General features: G+C 37.9%; 1 protein-coding gene across 1 annotated transcript in view; it reads left to right on the top strand.

The window, feature by feature from the left end:
• SCML2 (Scm polycomb group protein like 2) overlaps positions 1-22956 on the top strand; it is a 71765-nt gene that overhangs the window by 32402 nt on the left and 16407 nt on the right. The window contains exons 6-10 of the mRNA XM_066313929.1: positions 1682-1770; positions 3204-3447; positions 15272-15522; positions 20577-20712; positions 22594-22797. Coding sequence (XP_066170026.1) covers positions 1682-1770; positions 3204-3447; positions 15272-15522; positions 20577-20712; positions 22594-22797 — 924 coding nt within the window. The remainder of the gene's footprint in view (positions 1-1681; positions 1771-3203; positions 3448-15271; positions 15523-20576; positions 20713-22593; positions 22798-22956) is intronic.

Genomic DNA, 22956 nt, shown 5'->3' with positions numbered 1-22956 from the left:
CTGTTAGACATTTAACCAGCGGATTTTTTTCTTCCAAGTAATAGGGAACCTTCTGGATACTAATGTTCCACTTCTATCATAATAACTAACTAAAATAGTCTCTCCTACCTGATTTTTACATGGCTTTAATTATGCATGTTGCATAAGGGTTTTGAAAAAAATTATTATTGGAGCAAAGTATTCCTGCTCCAGCCTCTGTTTTCCATAGGTGAGCTTTTTGATGTTGAGAGCGTAATGTTCTGAGCAAATTATGTTGCAGATAGCATTTTCTCTGGGTTTACCAGGACAACTTAAAGGGCAAATGAAGTTAATTGAAACTGTTGTTTAGTTGTCACTCCTCTGTCTTGCTTGTATATCTTTTCTGAGCTGCCTGGTTGGGAATATTGTGTTTCAGTAACCACACGTGTTCAGGTTTTATAAAGAACTCTGGTATGAAACCAGGCCTGACAATCAGCTCAGTGGTCCCCACTCATGGAGGATTATGACACCATTTATCACATAGGAGCTCTGCATTAATTTAGGTGTTGCATAGGTAGATTGTTCTGGCTTGAAAACTGGCTATTCTACTGAAGATAGAGTAAAGATAGGAGCTAAAGAACCACTATAGCATATAATCAAATTTTAGATGAGTAAATTATGTAAGTGATCGAGCATTGCAGATATGTTCCATCTTTCTAGTTACAGATTTTTAAGACAATTGTTAAAGATCTGTTATGAGGGAACTCATGAGATTTTGGGCAGGTTATGGTACTTTTTTGCTTTGTGGAAAAGATTTCAATTTGCTGTTTTATGTCTATTTCTCTGGAGAGCTGTTCCAGACATCTTACTGCTAAAGAAGAAGGAAGAAAATGTCTACCATGTCTCTTATCTTACTCATTACTTTAAAACATTCATTTGGAAAGCAAAGAAAGCAAAAGGAGTTTTTGTTTGGTTTGTTTTACCTTTTAACTGGAAAGTTGTTTGTTGTGAGGGAAGATTGTCTGGAATAAGGAGGTTTTCAGCCAAATCTTTGGTCTGAGTAAATGAGGTAGTTCATCTAAACAAATTTGATTGTTGTTTATGATTTTTATTCACTTGTTAATGAAGAATAATAAAATAGACCATCTGGTTTATGTTTTTCAATATAATACATGATTTATTAAAATTATTTTTTATTGTTCACTTTTAGGTATTCTTTGTTTTTATGACTATTTATGTGTTTATTTTAATGAGGAGGGGATAAAACCCAACCAATTGCACTTTTTTTTACCTGTGGTTTAGTGAAAGAATAATAAGATGCTCAGAAATAAAAAAAAAAAGTATCTTCTCCATAAATGAGCTAGAACCTGAAGGAAAAGCTGGGTGCACATGCCAGGGAAGTTCCACTGCTCCAGAGACTGTGTGGGAGAACCTAATGGTCTCCTGTAGTAGGACTTGCATGCCATTAAATCTTAGAAATTAGTCTGTAATACCTGACGTTATGATGAGTGATTTTGCAGGCAAGTCACTCAGAATAGAAATGAATCACACAGCTTTCTGCAGCTACAGTGACTATGTCATTTCTTCTTAGCTACTTCTATTTTGGCTGAGTCTGAAATAGAGGGAACGAGGCATTAGTGAAACAGACTTTATAACCTTTTTCTCCTATTGTATTTTACAAACTGAAAGTAGGGCTGTTTGTTTGATTTTTGTTTGTCCTCAGGGTTCCAGATGAATGCATCCTCTTGGCCAATGTTTCTCTTAAGGACTCTCAATGGAGCTGAAATGGCACCTGCAGCATTTTTTAAGAAGGTAAGAAGAAAGGCATTCCTAGTAAACAACTTCCCATCAGTTGGTCCATGGTTACACTTTTAATGAGTTATAAGATATTACCCTGTTGTCTGCAGCAAAGGCAGGGAAGGCAAGACTATTATTTAAAATTACTTTGAACTGGATTGACATGCTATGAAACTAGACAGAAAGGAATCTGCTTCTAGTCTGTAGAGGGCAACTTCTTTTCCTGAGCTGAGACTTCAAAGTATGGTGTGTTATTTAGAAAAATTTTGTTTGCTCATTTTTGGTCTCATGGATTTTAGATAAAATGTATATCACATTTCTTAACAGCACTGTAGTCATGTGAATGGGCACAGAAGTAAAAGAAAAATAAATTAATGGGGAATGAGACCCATTGGAATACAGTAGTGCTTGGAAAGGTTTTGTTAAAGATTTTTATTTGGCACACACTCATATTTTAAAATGTAGTGACAAAGTAGTTTAAAATGGCAGAAAAAGCAATTCAGTTTTTTAAATTTGACTCTAGAGTAAGTTACTGTAAAATATAGAAAAATTATATAAAAACAGCTAATATTAAAATGAATTGATTAAATTTTTTTTTTTGTTGAAGTGATAAAACCCTGTTGTCATACTGAGCCTGTTGTCTTTGGAGTGATACTGACAGGTGTGTCAGCAAATCAAACAGTTGGGTTCAGGCCTGTAATCATATCACTTGGTGTTATCTTCATATAATTATAAATTCTTTTAGATAAGATAATATAAATTTTCTGAGGCGTGATGAGCCATGCTTCTCTGTGCTAGCCTGCAGCACATGTGAGATGGGCTTGGATAATAACATTCTTGAGGCTGAGGTGGTAATTTGTGTTCTGTCAGATCACGACTCCTGCTGTGGAGGTACACTTATGCCAGTCACATTCCCTTGATTTTTGTTTTTCTTTTGTCCACTTGGAATTGGTCTAAGGCCAACCGAGTTAACAGAGGCCTATAAATAATGTCCAATGCTAATGAATTTTTCATGGATTAATTGAGAGGTAAAGCTTTTACCAGACAGTTATCAGTCCCCAGAAATATCCATGCTCTGCAAACCTCTTCTTTATTAGCATGTAATAATTTCATTTTAGTGTCTTGGCTGTCTTGCTGCCCAGACATAATGTATTGGTTGCAACCTATTGCTTATGTAAATACTTTTATCAGAGTCTTTCTGTCATGGAGAATTTTGCTAATTATCCCAGCTGTGTTTGGGGGAATAGAATGAAGATTTTTGTAGTGCAGAAGAGCAAAAGCAAATTTGAAATACGAATAAATTTCCTTGAATGTTCTGTAACTTCCTGAGAGTAGTGACTATAAGAAGTAAGACTGTTGAGGAAAAAAAAAGGGCTGTTACTTAGTTTTGTTTTTTTTTTTCAAGAGGTCATAGAAGTACAAATATTCTATCACGCTTATTTTTGTAGGAACCGCCAAAACCTGTGCCAAACTGCTTTAAAGTTGGAATGAAACTTGAAGCTATAGATAGAAAGAACCCATACCTGATCTGCCCAGCAACCATTGGAGATGTTAAAGGAGATGAAGTTTTTGTTACATTTGATGGTTGGAGAGGAGCATTTGACTATTGGTGCAGGTGTGATTCTCGAGATATTTTCCCAGTTGGATGGTGTAGCTTGACAGGAGATGCATTACAACCACCAGGGAACAATGGTAAGATGACTAATAATATTGCTTAATTGTTTTTCTCCTCAATTGCAGCAGAATTTTAAAAACCAGCTGGCTATATGCAGATAAGACTGAAGATTTGATTTGTGAGTAGCAGACAAGGATGAAATGGTGTTGAATTTTCTTTATGTAGCTTAAAGCTAATAGAAATTGCAGGGAAACAATTTTTGCCTGTTCATAGTATCTCTGGGAACATATTTTGTTTAATCCTGTTAGGAGGACTTCTAATGACCTCTAATTTTTGTGTGCTTGTAAAGAATCTTGAATGAGATTTGCTGTTTGTATTATTGATAGATACATGCTCCTGTTTAGTGATACTAATATATTGGCTGCTGCAGTGCTTCATGTTATGCTAACTGCTAAGTAAAGTAGTCTTTGCTTCTGTGGTGATTTCAGGTCTAACTATATATTTAGTGTTTCTTCTTTCACACTTAAAATTCTGTCTTGCAGCTGCCTATTCTGAATGCTGTGTCATCCTCTTGCCTTTAGGGATGTTTGTTGATCAGATGATAGTGTCTCTTTAACTAATGGCTACTTTATAATGAACAACTCTCTACCTTAGAAAGAAGGGAAATAACATGAAGAGGGATATCACTCAGTGTAATCCCTTTGCTGCTCTGGGGACTGCTTGTCAGGTTTCTGTGGTATAAGGCTTTTCTGTCAAACTGTTTGAACTTTTCCATCCTCGTCCCATAAAAATTTGTCAAAGGTTTTGGAGGAGAGGAATTATATATTAATTAATTTCTTTATTAACCAGGATAATTTGTTTGTTCTCAGTAAGAATTTTCACAACTGGTGTTAGGTGAGTAGGGAACAAGTAGATTGGTGTCACAGAATTCTCACTGGAAGTAAGGAAGGAACAGGAGCAAGAAGGCAAGAAATCAGTAATGTTTCCTGGCCTTTCCATTCCCATTGTTTTTCTCAGACTTTCACTAGCAGATCAAGAACTGTATGAAAAATCTAATTGGAATTAGTTAAGGGTACCTCTGCATCCTTGCTCTCACCTGCCTGTCTGAAGTTGCTGCCAAGGGTCATAGTGCCTGGAATCGAGTTTAGTCCATTCTGGCAGATTTCAGCAAAGAAGTAACTGTGTGTGTAGCTGTACTGTCTAAAAAAATCTGCTGGTACAAACCTGCAGTGAGAGGGAAGGGGAAAGTCAGGTGAGGAGGATATACACTTGATCAGAAGTCGTCCAATTGATACCACACTACCTTAGTCTTAATGTTTCTGTGCTCTCAGTTTCTTTCTCAGCTTCTTCAGAAGGTTCACCTTGTCTTAAGTGATCATGAATGAGGTGTGTTATAATGCTTAAGTTAATTATTTCTTTACTGTGGGGGTGACCATGCAGTGGAACAGATTGCCCAGAGAAGTTGTGGAGTCTCCCTCACTGGAGACATTCCAGAATTGTCTGGACACAATCCTCTGCTATGTGCTCTGGTATAACCTTGCTTGAGCAGGCAGGTTGGACCAGATGACCCACTGTGGTCCCTTCCAACCTGACCCATTCTGTGATACACAAGAGGGCTGTGTAAATAAGTGGCATAGAAGTTTTAAAAAATATTTTTGTGACAATTTAGATTATTGAGTCCAATTTCATCTTCTGAGAAGAATATTATTAAATTGTTTAGTCTACTCCGATTTCACTGCTGGAAAGCGAACGATATTTTGAAGTAAGATATCCAGAATATTTTATTGTCTGGTTTGTGTTTGATAGAGCTCAAAGTTGTTTGACAGTAAGTAAAGCTGGTTATGTAATCCAGTTCTTCAGGTAATAAACCAAATAAAATTCAGACTTGAAATACCTATCCAGGTAGGATACTATTGCTTTGTAATGAGAAACAAAACCACTCCAGGCATTAATAAAATCTGAAGCAAGGTTCTTACAGACTTGTAGTTAAAACTGAGAATTTTGGACATGTAATAGAAACTGAGCGCAGAGAGATGCAGGCTGGAGTGGTTTTTATTTTTGATTCCAAAAGTGAGTCCAAAGTTATCTGCAGTTTTACTGAAATTGTATTATTTTTTCCCCATTCTGAGCATAAATAATTTGTTATTTCTTTTTTTTTTTTTTTTTTTTTTTTTTTTTATCAAATACTTGAATTTACACAGCTGAATTTACATAGCTGGATGAATTACTTTTTTGCTCTCAGGTTAGGTTTTTCACTGTTATTTGATTGCTGTTGAGCCATTAAAGAAGTGCAATGACAATCCTTTGTTAAGATGTAAATAATAGCTTCAAGGAGAGTATAATCAAGTAGTTTCAATTCAGAAATATGATGGTGTTGTCAAGATTCTTCATTATGTCACACTTAACATTGACTAACATCACATTATGTCACACTAACATCTGTTAAGGTAGAAAATATGACAAGTACTATATTGCAGGGATTTGCTTGGAGTATTGAAGTGTTATTCTGGTCTAGACCTTTTTCCTGCTGGTTACCTCAGTATTTCTGGCTTGAATTTCTGGAACAGAAAGTGAAAATAATTGACTTAAGGGTGGCTTCAATTCCAGAGTGAACATGAAAAGTATTCTTGATTTTTGTAAAGCTGAAAGATTTAAATGTGTTAAATCACTACTGAAAAAAATATAGTGGATTTAGTGAACATACAAAGTCAATATCCTGCAATCTAAGTATAAAAGCAATAAAGGATGATTTAAATTTCATTCATACTTAGGACAACAATTTCCTGCTGTGAGATGTATTTTGGGGTCAATTTATCCTTTTGAAAGAGAGGTGAAATGCAGTAAGGGAGACAGTATGAAAATTAGGGAAGATTTTATTTCAACTGTCTACTGTCTTAGCCTTTTAGGATGCCCAGAGAGAATGTAGGACCTCTGCTGTGGGAAGTGTTTAAGAACAGTTTGAATACAGGCTTTTGGAATGGGGGGGAGTTTATTCAGATCAGATTGATTAGGTGTTATTTTTACTCTTAATAACTGTATCTTCTGTACCTGTCATTGGTATTAGACAGCTCATGAACTAAGTTAGAAGATTATACAGAGATGTTAGGTGAAAAGTTGTTTTGGACCAACTGTTGGTACCCTTCAGGCCCTAATACTTGTGTTTATTTTTTGTCTTTGGTCCTTATCAGAAGATGTGACTTCAGTGTACCTGGCTGGATGTCAGGATATGTGCACAGTGGTATGAATTGCACCATTCAATATTTATACTATCAGAAGCTGTGCTTAGCTAATATTGTAGTTTATGCCATTAGAAATATCTCTGATACTAGTATTTGGTTATGTATGGTTTGACTTCAGTGCTTGATGTTGGCTTGGCTTGCTGCCTGCAAGGTTAATATTTTAAGGATGCAATAGATTGTTTTCTCTGTCTCTTGATCATTTAAATGCTTTAAGAGATGACATGTTACACATAAACAGTGCTGTGAAAAGTACCTAATGAAAGAGGTTGACATGGTAATAATGTCTGTGCTGGAGCAGTCTCAAGGATCATCATCTGCTCTTGAAGGCTTTCTGCAGCACTGACTGAAAGCAGATATCTGAAGAAAATCATAAGCACATAGGAGACAGGTTTGCGCGTGTGTTCCCAGTATCTACAGGAAACATCTACAGCCCAGCACCTTCCAAGCCCAGAATAATGCTCTTATGCTGGTTACCTTCTCAGGTACTCAGAATAAAAGGGGAAGAACTTGATCTAACCTGTTCTTTTGTATACTGGAGCCATTTAAACTTTTAGCACCTACAACGTCCTTTTTAGCGCCTACAACATAAGGCATTTTCTACTAAAGTATAGTTTTTGTGGTAAAGGAGATTAATTAATTTTCTTGGCTGATAGTTTCATTTGTTGTCCTTGGTTTCTTGTACTGAAACAGGTTCTTGCACTTCCAGTACTTTTACAGGAAGATTTTGGTTTTGTTGATCAGGGATCAGTTTTATTCCTCTGGTCACCCTTGCTCTTCTGTACTGTGTCCTTTTCATTTACAGAATTTTTGAGCTACTGGATCCAGAAGTGCACAATATATGGAAACTTAGTGATATGGTAGTGCCTTTTGTTATGTTTTCTGTTCCTTTTATGATTATTCATTAATTGGTATTTGGAGTTTTTTTGACTTTTACTGATGATATTGTGTGCTTCCTTGGAGTGAGTATGAATGCAAAAAAAATTCAGTCTTGTTGCTTTAATGTTACCTTCTGCATTTGCTCATTCTTAAGTTTGATCATCTCTTGGGTCCATGTAACTTCTGCTTTTGATATATTTAAGAAGGCTTTTAAAGTTTTATATCTTTTGCATGTTTTTTTATTCACTTTTTTGCTAGGCCAAATGTATTGTACTTTTCTATTTAACCACAATAGACTGTAATTTTTACTTTACTCAGTTGAATAATAGAAATCTGTTGGTATATGCAAGAATATTCTTGGTATTCTTGTATAGCTCTGTAGCTTGTTGTATTTGAGGCTTATGATTGAAGTAGGCAGCAGGTGACTGGAGATTGTCAGTAGAGAAAATAGAACTATTTCTATTTGCTCTTTCTGTATAAATTCATTTTACTGTTTAGTTATTACATGTAAATGCCAGTTACTTAGGCAACCCATCTTTTTATTTATAATAGAAGTAAAACCTTTTCCATAAAAGAGAGAAGACAAAAGAACAACCGGGGACGATCCATGTGGGAAACAATAAATAGTTTCACCTGCAAAGATTGATTTCAATTTTAAGTAGTATATGTCATTTAGATGTGAACAGCATCTGGAAAGGGACGGATGAGTTTCTACATATCCATGATCCCCCCAGCCAATGAAGCTGGATTTTTGAAGGATAAAGGTGATGCAAAGAACTCAAAAAATTTGAGCTGCTCTCTGCACTCTAAAAATATGTGATACCAAGGGAAGATGATAAAAATATTTAAAAAAACCCCAGCAAACAACTAACCAAAACCATGATACACTATAGCTTTTACCCTTACTCATATTCTTTGTTTCCATCCATTCTGTCTCTCTCTCTTCCACACCCTGTGTCCCCTCATTGCTTTTCTCCTAATTTAGTGCATTTATTGTCAGTGAGAGCAATCTTCTTTCATTATGCTAATCAGGGTTTGATGTTAAAAGTCTCCTTCTAAAACTATGTGCAGCAATAACAGTATAGGCTCAAGCAGAGATCTAAAAGTATCTTATTTGTCTATTTTATGATTTCTTAGTTTTATTTAATTTTCAGTTGTGTTCTCAATGTTTACTTTGTGCAGTTTTTACCAAGCTAGATACCAGATATGGGCTTCTCTGTTGCTGATGAAATTATGTGAAAATAGCTCTGTTATGTTTTCAGTTGAGTTGTGCACAAATGTGCAACATCAGTACAAACCTAAGTATTGCCCTGTTTGCAGATGAAACAAAAAAAGTGTTGAAACTTTAGACAGAGCTACAGTTAAAACTGTAAAGACTCTGTGTTGTTTAGAGTAGCCAAAAAAAAATCAGATAAGCATGGTAATTAAGTTTCATTAAAGGAAAAAAAAAGTGAAGTGGTACAATTTCATACTGCTGGAGGTTTTATTTTTCTGTCAGTGCAGCCAGCTTTTCTTCACGAGCAGATCACAGTAGTTAAATCAGGCACATACAGTAAGCAGATTTATGCTGTCTTCAGAATTGTACATGAAAAACTCCTCAGTACTTCAGGCTAAAATCTGATTTGCCACATTCTCTCAAATGTTAAGCTTTTTTTTTTTTTTTTTTTTATTAATGTTTCTTGACATCTTGCAGCAAGGCTTGGATAGTGCTGCTACAGGGCAATAATCACTTAAGAAAAAATAAAGGTTTTGCCTTTCCCAAAGATGTGACCTTACTGATAGATTCCTCGTCATCTTATCATGTTTTTTTGTAAGGAAATTGTAATTTTCTTGTAAACTGGAAGTACTTCAACACGTGTATTTTTGATAGCTACATGGATATATATTTTTTTTTAATTTGCTCTTGTTCAGGTCTTATGGACACTGCAGGCATTTCAGTATACTGTAAACAGAAAGTTGTACTACTGTACAGTCCTCCCACCTACAGCTTGAGTAGTGAAAGATCTTACTTCTGTGGGGACTAAGCAGTAAAGAGTTATTAACCTAGTTGTGCCAAGCCACAGCAAATGGCTGTGGTGCCCTACTAGTGGATGGGATTGAGTCGATATTTTCCAAATCTGTGTTAATAGGTGTAAGCTATGTCCAGAGTATCAATGCTGTCATTCAGGTGCTGAGACAAAACAAATTGTGGCATTGTACTCTCCATACTCTTGGTGTCTTTTTTCTTCCCTGGAGGCTTGTTGCATTTTATTGTCTCATCTTGGGCCCACCTTTCATCCTGCTTATGCTATTTGGGGAAAAAGAATAATGACAAAACCAAGGCAGAATCAGTAATGATTGGGTGAAAAGTCAGGTTGTTAAATTTGTACTCAATATATAGAGCTCGGCTTTGCCAGGCTTGTTGAAAGATTCATCATTGGTACATCTAAGTTTGCTTCACGTAACTCGAGTTGATGCTGTTTTGATAGTTTGAGTTATTTGTTTGCTCTCTTCCTTATCTTCCTTCCTTTCAGATTATCAACAAAATATAGGGGTTTGTTGTTGTTGTTGGGGATTGTCTGGTTTGAGTTTTTTACAAATGTGGTTGCAATAGTAGTATTTGTTGAAGGATGAGACTAGAAGCTGGCTTTTCACAGTTCTTGGTTTCTGGGGACTAACTGAAAAGATCTTCCAGAAGTCTTTCTTTTGTTTTGCCTGTAACCTTCCAAGTCTTTCATATCCCCTGCCCTATCTTGGCTTGTGAAAGTTGGATTTTTTGCAAGTGATGTGTGTTAATTTAATTAGCAGAGGGTTTGATGGATTTTAAATGGTATTTTCAGTGGTTGGTTCTGTAAGGACTGGCTTGCCTACCTCTTGAAAACGTGGCAGACTGGAGATGGGGGTGAAGGAATGAGGGACTGAAGGTGCTACGGCGCTGCCTGGGGAAGTCACTGGGAGAGGAATGCTTTTTCTTTCATCCATTTTTGCCTTACGCTGGTCAGCAGCCTCCATTTTGCTTTTCAGTCCTGTCTAATGGAGCCTAAAAATTTTCACAGAAGACAGAGACCTTTTATTTCTTTTGTTGTATTCGTAACAGAAACTAAAATCTAGAAAGAAGAAAATGTCAAGCTGTAGTGTCCATGTCTTGCAGAGGTGGACATTGAAGTTTCCAAGTGTGATGTTGCTTTTTAGATAGCAGAATAAGGAATTATAACTGATTTTGTATCACAGCAACATATCAATTAGTATCTTACAGCTATCTCATAACCAGAAGTAATCCAAACACAGATAGGAAGAGGTGGAATATATTACAGATAGTTATGCTTTTGTATGGCTCTGTTGTTCAATTGAGACATAAGGACATAAATTTTTATAATCCTTGGCAGTAAGCTGTTTTGAAAAATTGCTAATCTTTTCCACTTCCTTTGCCGGTTGTCAAAACTATCATGATAATAACTGACTATATTAAAGAAGGTTAATTTTATAGTTAAAATTCCAGGCTAGAATTCAGGAGATATCTTTCCATTACTTCTCCTGTGGAATGCTCACATGAATTTAGGGTAAGTTCCTACATCTCTTTGTCTCTTTTTTTGTCTGTACATGGCAGAAGGACTAAGCTTTTTATATTCTCAGAGGAACTTGGGTTTATGTATTGGAGGAGCATAGGAACAATAAGTACAAATAGAATAATTTCTCTCTTGGAAGAAAACCTGGTTTTAATAGTGAAACTACTTTTTTTACTGGCCTAATTGACACCTTCACCTCAGGTAGCAATTCTGTGTTCACAGAATGCATGGCAGTGAGCCCCTACCTTGTTTTGTGTAATTTCCCATCAGCTGTTTTAAGTCTTGTCTTGTAATTGCAGTTCTGTGACACTAACTGAATGGGAGACTTATAATGTTTAAATATTACAAATCTGAACCCTTTTTTTTCCCCGCTTTCCATAAAACATGGAGTGAAACTGTCACTGCTGATTATTTGAGGGAATTTTACTAATTAGAATTGCATGAGAATTCAGGCTTTTGAGCTGTCATCTGTTCCATCCCCTTCCCAAGTACTGGAGATTTCAGTAGCTTCAGATTTCACAGTCGTCTTAAATATCTTACTTATTCTGGCAAGAGATCTTGGAGATAACATTCTGGGGTCATATTTTGCAGTTCTGCCTGTGTCTAGGCAGTTTTTCTGCTTCTGCAAGCAGAATTTGGCCCTCATGTGAAGTGTAACCTTTTGGGTCCTTTTCATGCAAATAGGCTCAGCTGATGGCAGTGGATCTGCTTGTTTCAGCGAGGGACTGAGTTTGTGGCCATTCATCTCCAGCTTGTGGGTTCCAAGATACAGGATTTGGGGATTCTCTTATATTAAATCGGAAGTTCGCAGGTGTTGGGATTCTCATAGAACCATTTGGGGCGAGGGGGGGCGGGTAGAAAGAATGCTTTGAAAGAGAAATATTTGAAAGTATGAAAGCTATGAGTTGCATGAAGGGCTGTATACCTATAGCCCCCACAAACGTGGCACTGTAACTGGTGCTCTGTGAACTTTGAAAGCACTGCCCTGTTGCTGTCATTTTTATGGTAAAGTATATCTGCACAGTGTGACCTCTGTTCTTCAGTTATTGAAGGTGCCTATACAGATTTTAGCTCTAAACAAGATATTTGGGAAGGAAAGCCATGCAATGCATCCCATTCCTGAAACTGGAGTGGTGGATATTTGTGTAGATGAGCAACATGACACAAATGCTCGATTTTGTTTGTGCAAATGAGAGGACCTTTGTGATGCAAAGCAGCATTCTCAAAAGGCAAATGGGCTTTTTTGGTTGTAAATATCCCAGCTAAATACTGCAGTAATTGCAAGCAGAGCTTGGCATTTTTCCTCTCTATTCTCTTCATCGTTATATTTTAACAAGTCCTCATGAGACTATTAAAATGTCTTAGTTTTTGGAACATGTGGCCTAGTGGGGATAACTCTGTCTACAGATGCAGTGGGTTGGCAGCTTGATTTTGCATGTCTTTTCATTTCCCTCTAGATCCTGTGACCCAGTGTAACCTTTGGTCTCCCTCTGAAGGCCGGGGTGAGGGAAGTATGAGCAGGTGACTGATGATCACTGTCAATACAGCCTGCAGACAATATGGGAATTACTTTAGCAGTCTCCCACTCCCTGCTCCCCCCCATCCTCTCTTAAATCAACAAATGCAAATAGCAGCTTCCCCATTTGCTGCTATCTCTGGGAGGCTGCCCAGGCTGCATCGGCTTTGTTGCAGTCCTGCCTATTAAAAAAAAGCAGCTTCAGCCCTAGGCAGAAGGAAAAATACCAAGTGGGACCTGATTCCCCCTACCCCCTTAATGGTTCGTGCTGCTCATATTTGGTCCTCTGACATATACAGGTAGGAAGATGCTGAGATAAGATAGTGCTTGATGCGTGTGGTTCAAGAGGGCAGCATGAAGTGGCTGAAGCTGTTTGTATTGTTACTCTTTGTCTGGTAAATGTCCTTCTGGAAGGGAAAGGGGGTTGCCCAGTGTCCAGAACTCATAACCATGCTCCTAGAACCTGTTGACTTGAAAATAGTGTGAATTTAACAACAGCTGTGTCTTTACTGTGCAAAAATAGAAAGCATTTGCTAGATTTCAGCATAGGCAGAAGAACAAAGAATTTGTTAAACAATATTTCTTTACAAGGTCATAGTTGTTTTGTTCTATGCATAGTTGTGTAGCACAAATAAATAAAAAGAGCTGCATTTTATATTGTTGAAAGTATAATACAATATTTAGTATTGTCTTGTACAGCACACAGTTGATACTGTTTTGCTTTCCAGATATACAGCTTAACATGAGTTGTCATTCAGCAATTCAGGAGCATAAGTGTAATGCTTTGCCAGCATTTGGTTAAAATTCTGTTCATCTTATTTTAAGTTGTCATTGCATATGGAAGTATGCTTTGGCATACATGAATAAAAGGAAAATGATCCCTTTGTACATCGAGAAGATGGTCCTTCTCAGATACCTGGGGATATCACGTCTACATTTGATGTATTAGGATTGCAACCAGCTAAAATGAAGAGATTTCTTCTGAACTGCCATTTAGGAATATTAGATTAGTAACCGAATCAGGCAAAAAGCAATGTATGTAAATGCTCCTACTGCTTTAGAAATGTGTGTCAGTAGTACTTGTATTTTATAAGGAGTCTGTGTGCAGTGTGTATTTCATCTTACAGTGACACTTTCTATTGCAAATACTTTATAACAGTTAACTCCTAAATAAAGATACAGAGTTAAAGGAACAGTTGTAAAGCAAGGTGCTGGACTGTTAGGTTAAATATAATTAATAGAGCTAGACATGAAATTGTTACTCAGTCTTTAAATATTGTATTTTTTCACTCTCATTTCAAAAGTATATTTGTGTTTTAATTTTTATTTTACTTGCTTACCAGAAAGCTTCAACATACTAATATTTTCAGGGAAGAAATATTCCAAATTCACAAAAATCTAGAATTAACAGCCCCCTACCCTCCATATCTAGTATGAATTAGGGCTTTGAATCAGACACTGGTGACCGACACAGTCAAAGTCTGCTTTAACTCTAACTTGCAATACTTCTCTAAGTTACGTTGCATTGAGTTTATGGTATTTAAGGTTAGGGTGAATCACGTGAGTTTCATGATCAGCAAGATGCAAAAGGATGTGATAGGGACAGTGGGACACTAGAAAGCTCTCTAATTTTAGTGTAAAGGTTTCAAATTATTTGAAATATGTTGTGTGTTTCTTTCCCATACCTCTCAACGAAGGTGACCATCTGTCTGCCTACCAGTGGTTGGGCCAATAGAATGGAGTATTTGTTGGCCACAGGGACTTAGTATTTGTTTTTTGTTTGCCACAGGTGCTGCTGTAGCAGGGTGCAGTACATCTTTTCATTGAAGATATGTCCTCATGTTCTGTTTGGCATCCTTTTGGTGTTCTAATCTGTCCATGTCGAAAGGAATTGTTAAAGTGAAACCATCGTTATTTCAGGAGAAGAGCAAGTTAGGTGGAAAAGACCTGTTTCACTAGGAAGTTTTAAATTAATAAAATCTGGTTAAATCTTAGAGCCTCACACCAGATTGGGATGGATCCCAAATTGGATTGGCATGGGAGATGAACTCATCTCATGGGAGAAAATCACTTCAGTGTTAAAAATTAAGAAAAGTGATACTTTGTGTTTGATTTTTGGAATCCCTTTTTCAAAATGGCATCAGGTAGAAAAATCTGGATATGGTTATATGAGTTTAATTTTCTACACCAGCATCTCAGACTCATGAAGAACATTTTGTGTGCCATCAGTTTCTCCTTGTCACAGGGATGATTTTCTTTGATGCTTGAATTGTTTTGTAGCTCCCTAGAAGTAGCTTGCATGTATTGTAATTGTGGAAAATGCTCTTAGCCAAAAAGGGATGTATTATAGGCTGTATAATTTGTGAAGCATTTTTGAAGGCCTTCTTAATGAATGGCACTTTATAAATATAGTAATTAAATTATGGGAAACATTTATAAGGTGAGTAGATTAATTCTTGGGTTTTTTTCCCAATTTTTTATTTTAATGTTTTTCTCTTAGGGAAGCCCCTCTAAAAGAACGGGTACAAAGAGTTCTCTCTTTAGCTTCAATGAAGTTCTATAGTTTCATGCCAGCCACTTAAGTTCAAAGTAAAAAGTATGTTCATTTTACAGTGTAAATTGTGCAGTACAGTTTTATTTTTTTAAGCCTTTGTTAGAAAAGTTGCTTTCCATTGTTCATTTTGAGGTTTTCCCCCCCTTCCCTTTTGTTTTTGTTTTTCCTCAGTTTCCATTACAAAGAGCAGTGCAAAAATCCAATCTTCCCCTTCCAAAGTGACCCGGCGTTCAATGCAGTCTCCACAGAAATCTGCTCCAGTACCAGCGCAGCGGGGCAGGAAACCAGGTCGGGGCAAACCCCCTGGACAGTCTGCAGTTCCCAAGAAGGGCAGGTCTCCTAAAAATATTCCCCTGACAAAAAGCACCTCTCATACTGAAAACCTTAAAACAAGGAAAAAAAGTTTAAAACCTGGAAAAAAGGTTAGTCCTTATCTACTACTTTACTTTATATTGCAAAATTTTGTAGTGAGTTTTTTTATTATTATTACTTAATTTTCTGTCTTCTCTTCAGCCTTCAGGGCTTTACTGTTTTTAGCAACTGACTACAAGAAAAAATTTAGAATAGCTCTTCTGGAATATTTTTAGTATAGGATCCTGTGGATTATTTTATATCCAAGCAAGATTACTGTTTTATTTATGGGTGAGTAATTGGTGTTGAAAAATGCTATTCTGAAATAGAGAGACGGGAAAGCCTTTAAGCTTTTTAGTTTGGGTTAGTTTGTTACTGAACCATATATATAGCTTGCGGTTTTTGGTTTTTTGGGGTTTTTTTTTCAGGTTTAGAAACAAAGAATTAAAAACAGTGAGGGCTTTATTGTGTAATTTAGACTTCTTAAGCATACAACTGGATTTGCCAAATGGATCTCATGGATACCACTAATCCTGGAGCTTCTACTGCCGTGAAGCAGGAAGCTTCTTTTTCTCTAGATGCAGGCCTAATTCTGCCCTGATCTGAAAGGGCACAATGCCTTTCTCCCTGCCAGCTGCATCAGACCTGAGTGCTGGCATCTGCCTCCAGCTTCAGCTGTGGTGGAGCATTTTGGTCAGGTACACACTGGACCTGCTGTCCCCACACTCCACTTCCCGCTGCCACTGACACCAGCACTGGCAGATTAACAATCTCCGAGAGAGCCAGTTCAGGGAGCTCACCTGGTAGACAGCTGGTACAGTATCCACCCCTCCTACTTCCTTCTTTGTCTGCTCCACCCCAAAAAAATACAAATGCTACAGCTGCTGCAAGGAAGAATAGGATCACAGCAGGGCAGACTTAAGGCAATTTGGATTGCCATGGAAGTACAGTCTATTTTCTGAGGCTTGCTCATGCACAGCAGGCTGTCCAAGAAGAGTAGCGATCCTGCAATGTCTTTCCTCAGGCAATTTGAGTCTGTCCTTCTGCTCCTTCCTGCTTTGCATTAGCAGTAGTGAGGAGGTGGGGGGCAGTGCTTTCTCCTGGTGTGTTTTGGGTTTTTTTTTTCATTCCCCTTTCCTCCTCGCAACAATCAAAAAGTAGAAGTTTTGGGGCTTTTCTCCTCCAGTCTGTATCATTGTGGGCTGTGGGATCCATACCTGAAGATGTGTGGGAAGAGTAATGGCAAGGTGGGGATTCTCCCTTCCAGTGATTGTGCTGATCCGTGTGAAGTGCTATTGAACTAATATTATTACAGCATAGCCTGAAGCTCTAGTATTAAACTAGAAGCAGCACTTTGTTGAAATGGTGATCACAAGAGAAAAAATTATTTTGGGGACCATAAATTGAAAGTTGAGTACTCTTCTCTGCTGCTTGCCCCTTGCAGTCAGACATGCAAAACAGTATGGAATTGGTCTCCAGTTTTGTTTCTCTCTTACTTGGTGTATGAAAATGCACAGCGACAGAGATTAAAGACGAGAAAATCTATCTATCTATCTATCTATCCATCTATCTATCTATCTATCCATCTATCTATCTATCTCCATCTAGATATTTATCTAGATATCTGTCTCTATCTAGCTCCAGCTTCTATCTGGAGCTCCTATCCAGACTTAGCTGATGGGTGGGGTGTTCTTCATCAGTCTGGACACTGAACACAGGACTGTCATATCTTAAGGTCTTATTCAGGTGTGGCACGATGTGCACTTGCATGTAAGATTTTAGTCCTCTAGCTCTCAGTAAAAAGAAATCAAGAGGCTTTATCTATGTTTTGAAGTGGTTGTTGGAGGCACCTTGGCATTAGAAGAGGCTTCTGGGTTCTGGGTGTCTGAAAGTGTCTGCTTGGAGCATTTGATACCTGGTTTGAGTGAAGTGCTTGGGGATACTGTTTGGCAAATGGATGTTAGTGCTGACATTCCCTCTCCTGAGGCAGCAAATCTGAGGTACCTATATGTACTCCTGATTTCTTCTGTGAGACCAGGCAACAGAGTTAGGTTTTGCAAAATCTAGGATTTATATATTTAATTTGGGATTTTTACTTTGTTAACTTTAGCATTAAAAACTTGAAAAATTAGCTGCTTTTGAGAATTCACAGAAGGCTGTTATTGCTTTGGTAAGTGGTTAAATTGACAATATGCTATACATATGTGCAAACTTTTCTTTGGACTATTGCACCTGTTAGCATAAGGGTAAAGAGAGGAAATGGGACTTTGTGGGAGTTCTGCACAGACAGGGTGTGTCTGACATAAGGTGCAGCTATACATCCTGTACACCTCACAGTATATATGCAAATATGCTAGTGGTATGTGCCTAGAGGCTTGAAAGTGCTTTTTTTTTTCTTTTTTCCACCCACCCCCCTAGGCTGATGCAACCCCCCAACCCTACCCCCCAGATGTTGCACTAAATGGTTGTGCTTCAAGTGTGAGCTGGCTTTTCGGTGTATTTAGGGACATTGGTATCTGTCTCTCTGCACTTGTTTGAATTTCTTTGCCCCTTTAGGTTTGTTATGCAGCAGTGTTTATCATTTTGCAGATATTAACTTCTATTATGCAACAGCTCAACAGTTCTAGCTGTATCATTTTTCACCTTGATTTAAATTTTTTCTAAGTTCTGTAAATATGAGACGCGTGTTGGATTTTGTTCTTCATTTGTTTCTCACAGCTTGCACTGTATGTTTTTGCTCTTTCATAGTAAAGAAACCTCTGTACATCTCTTTCATTATATTTTAAAAGTACACCTTACATAACAGTGCAAGGAATTCCTTTCAGAATTTCTTGAGGAAATCCCTTGGTCTGAGTGTGGGTACCAGCTCTAAACTCAACCCCACAAAAAGAGTTTTTAAGCATGAGGATGAAGCTGGTGAATTTGTCCTGGTGGTACAAGCTGTGAGCCTTACTCTCTGCAGGCAGACAGCTGTGTGCCCTTCCAGGTGGCAGGGGCCAGACCAAGCCACTGTACCCAGCCCTGCTGGGAGTGTGTCCTGTCTCATGAAACAACACAGCAGTGGGCTCACTGCTGGCTGCCCGTCACTGGGCGGTGCAAAATGAGAGTCTCAGCTGAGCAAGAAGAGTGTGCTATATTCCCTTCTGAGGGAGAAGGTAGGAAACAGCCAGCTAGTCTCACCACACGTATGCATTGGTGTGGAGAGTGGATGGTTCCTCTTGGTTTAGTGTTTGTATTTTGTTTTCATGCCTACATTTTTCCCATTTCCTCATCTTTTCTCTCAATTGGACCACTCATTTTTGGTAGTGTGGTACCCCTCCCACAAGAATCCCTGCTACAGGGAGCCTTCAGGAATGTTGGACTTCAGATCAAAACCTTGGTCTTTCCAAGTGCACTTTTTTGTCTGTGTTAAGGATGGAGACCTTTCTGTCATCCAATGTTACGATGGTCAATTCCTGACACGTAGTACATCACTACTTGGTTCTGTGCCACCTGTGCCACCTCATCTCATTCACAATGCAATGCCAAGCCATGGCAGTGTATTCCTTGTGTTCATGGTGATTCCACCCAGTGCCATAATGTCAAGTACTTTCTCCAGCCAAAGCTATCTTCTCTGAAATGTAAGTGGCACAGCTTTTTTTGTTTTTTTAAAGTGCCCTAGATTTCAGAGGAAAGTTAATTTCTTCTTTCTACATGTTGTGAAGAAGTTAAGCACTGCTTCTTTTAGGAAGGAGTGTATTCTGATTGCTTTCTAGAAGGTTTTCAATACATTACTTGGAAAACAGGCTGCTTCTAAAGGGTAAATACTGCTAAATGGAAGATGGCTTAGCCTTCCTTAGCAAATTGACTGAATTTTTACTTCACTATGTATCAGTTTTAATGGTAATTCCTTACCACATGACCACAAGTCTCTGCTGCATTCAGCAGTGTCAAGCCTTGTGTAATCTCTTATATTCCTAATTTTTGCAAGGTAAGAGAGTCAAAATGTAATCTGTTCTCATGCCAGAATAAGTGGTCAAGGCAAAAGCGATGAAGTCTGATTTATTATTTCTTTTATCTTGATGTATTTTCATAGTATGTCAAAACACATCACTAATCTCTTCTCTGCTGACCAAGGACTCAAAGGAGTGGACTGAAGTTGTGTCAGAGAAGGTTTAGGCTGGAAAAGGTTCTTCACCCTGGGGGTGACTGGGCACTGGAACAGCTTCCCAGGGAAGTGGTCACAGCACCAACTGACAGAGCTTGAGAAATGTTTGGACAAGCTCTCAGGCACATGGTCTGACTCTTAGAGATGTCCTGTGCAGGGCCAGGAGTTGGACTCAATGATCCTTTTGGGTCCCTTCCAACTCAGCATATTCTGTAATTCTGTGAAATGTCTTCTATGTGCACATCTCTTTTCTAAAACCCAATCCAAACCAAGTTACAACAAAATTCTCCTTTCCTCAGGTGGACAAGGTAATGCACATGGACCAATCTCTAAATCACTGTGCTGTGAACTCTGGTTATCTGTCATATGATAAGCTGCAAATAAGTTTGCTTTGGGAAAGGAAAAGGTTTTGGCAACCAGCATGACTGGATTGTAACTACAGGCTTGTTTGATATATTGCATGAAGTACCTGAAAATTCCTGGATGTGGTTGGTTACTTGACAATTTCAACCCCTTTGAGAACAAGTTGAGGGAAAATACAGGTACACTGGAAATGTTGACACCTAGATGGGACATAGGTTTTTTATGTCAATACATACACAGCCCAGCTAACTTAACTTGAGCTATGATAAACCCAGCTGGAAGGGCTTGGACAGGAAAATTCCCTGAAATACCTTTTCCTAAAATTTTTAGAAGAGTCATGAATTAGTATATAAAGCTCTTTCTTTTCCCATTTTTTAGGTAAAGGTGGGTTCCTTTCTAAGTAATTTGTGTTCTACTGCGTTACTAAAGTAGGTGTAACTGCAAACTGACAGTTTCTGGTGTTCCTTTCCTGAACTTTCGCTTCTGTGCTCTGTGTGGTACTTTCTAGTAAAGAATACACACATTCATTAAGATGGTAACTAATAGCAGAAAGGTTGTGCAGACTCCTTAAAAACATTTTGACTCTGGGTTTTGTTTTGTTTTTTCTCTTAATAGAAAAAGATGTTACCAGAGCAGCTGACTCCTACATCTCCTTCTCCTCAACCATCTCCTGGGGGGGAAAATGGCACTACGCATATACTTAAAGATGGAATCAGTTTGTCTGGTGCAACTGCAGCAGTGATATCCACAGGTAAAAGACAAAGAAAAAGAAGGCTTGTGAAATGGCTTCCATGTCAAGCAGTTGCCTTTTATGAAGAATGTGCTGCAAATTTACTACTGTAAATCATTATCCAGCTACCTTATTTTTAAAGATACTTGTAGGAGCCAGAGTTAGTTTTCAGAACTAGTATTTTGATGCCCACATTATAGCAATAAGTGCTGGGGCACAGGGTCTTTTGATAGATTTACTAGATCTGGCAGTTTGTTCCTGTCTGAAGAAGGAAACTGAATTGTTCTTTCATGTCTATCCCACTCCTTCATGTATGAAATGGGAACACATGCAGCTAAAAGCCCATATGATATTCTGATCCCATGCAAGCTGTACTGTAATATAACAAAATGGAGATTTTATCTCTATATAGCCTTACATGAAAAGAAACAACTGTTAAAACCCAGTAAAGGCAATGAGAAGGAATGCATGCATTCCTCTCTCCTCATGTTTGCTTTTTTTTTTTTTTTTTTTTTTTTTTTTTGGTCTCTAAATATAATGAAATGTGTATTAAAAAGGATTTGCAGAAAAGAAATAAGCTAATAAATGAACTAACCCATTAAGGAACTGGTAACCCTATAGTGAAACAATTAAACAATTAATATATTGTCAGCCAAAATCTCAGAGCTTTTAAAAAACTCCATAAATGACAGTAATTTTGCTTGAGGTGCTTTTTTACATTTAAAACCTGTTTTTACAATAGAAGTTGTCAGGCTTTTCTCACGCCCAGTTTCAGTTATGGATGAGGGGAAAAAACATACCTTTTTCCTAGGAAAATAAACTATTTCCAAGGCAGTTGTTGTTGAGCCCAGACAGAAGATGCTGTGCTATTATTGTTGATTTGTAGCTTTGATTATTTGTACAAATAGGTTTCCTTCCATTTGCAGGCATCAGAGAGTAAACAGATATGCATGAAGACATTGCATCATTAAAACTCTTGCAGAAATACTTTAGTTTTAAAAGCTCAGGGTTTTTATCTAAAATCAAACTAAACTTCAGAAAATATGTCAGTCTTTTGTGTAATAGAATGTTTCGTTTGCGCAGTCACCACAGAGGCACATTTTTTCATTAAGCTGTAATAATGTCTTGGGTGCATTCTTGGTCATGTGGCAGCCAGGATGAACCAGAGGAAAAAAATCATCATTCACATGTTTCCATGTTCTTCTGCCTTGGCAGCTGTTTTGGAAGACAGTTTCACATTGTCTCTTTAAAAAGCAGTTACAAAAGTCCTATATGATTGTTTTGTGCTACCCTTTAAACCATGTTACAGTGTTTGTAAAGAAGTGTTTCTGTAACAGACAAGGCCAAATTGCAGTGTGGAAATCATGTGATTGGTTCGGGTCCTCTGAAGCTACAGGCTTTGGGTAGCCACTCTGTGTGATGTATATGTTAGTGCCATATAGATGCTTCAGAATGAGCATCAATGGCAGGTATATAATATAGGGTTCTTTTTGTTGCAGCTTCTCAAATAGGAAAAAGGTTAGGCAGTAACTTGGTAGGGCCTGCTTTGTAGAATTGTGACTTGGTAGTTTGGAGTACCTGCCAGTAATTTGTACCTTACAGGAACCAGTGTATGAGCAGAGATTAGTCAAAAGACAAGCACAAATCATGTCAGCTTTGTTACATTAGTGAAGTAGAAGAAGGCTTCAGAAAGTTGGAAAAAAAGTGAGTTTAGGATTCAGTCAGGGGAACCATGGTAGAAGAGCACTTTCTGCATGCTCTTAAAGTATGTGTGCATGCTCAGCTTCTTGAGTTGACCAGTATAATTTTTCTGCAGGATTAAAACTAAAATGACAATATGCAGTTCTGACTTTGAAGCATGTCTTGGTTCCTTGGCAGTAAATATTGCTTGTACCTTTTCAGTGTGTGTTTATGTGAACAAACATGGAAATTCTGGACCTCACCTGGATAAGAAGAAGGTTCAGCAGCTTCCAGACCATTTTGGACCAGGTCCTGTCAATGTGGTACTTCAGCAGGCTGTACAGGCTTGTGTGGATTGTGCCTATCAAGCCAAAACAGTCTTTGGATTTCTGAAATCTGGCCATCATGGAGGGGAAATGATAACTGGTATGTGAAGATGCTGTTTCTTTTGTTTCTTTACTTACTGAACTTGAGGTAGGGCAGAAGAACTGAAGTAGCTGCAATGAATTTATATAACTTTTGTAGCTGTGTAAACACAGGTGTGAACATTGATGATGTGTGATTTAGCTTATTCTGAGTTCAGAG

Source organism: Sylvia atricapilla, chromosome 2, assembly GCF_009819655.1.
Source record: "Sylvia atricapilla isolate bSylAtr1 chromosome 2, bSylAtr1.pri, whole genome shotgun sequence".
Taxonomy (NCBI): Eukaryota; Metazoa; Chordata; class Aves; order Passeriformes; family Sylviidae; genus Sylvia; species Sylvia atricapilla.
This window is presented reverse-complemented; position numbering and strand designations above follow the sequence as displayed.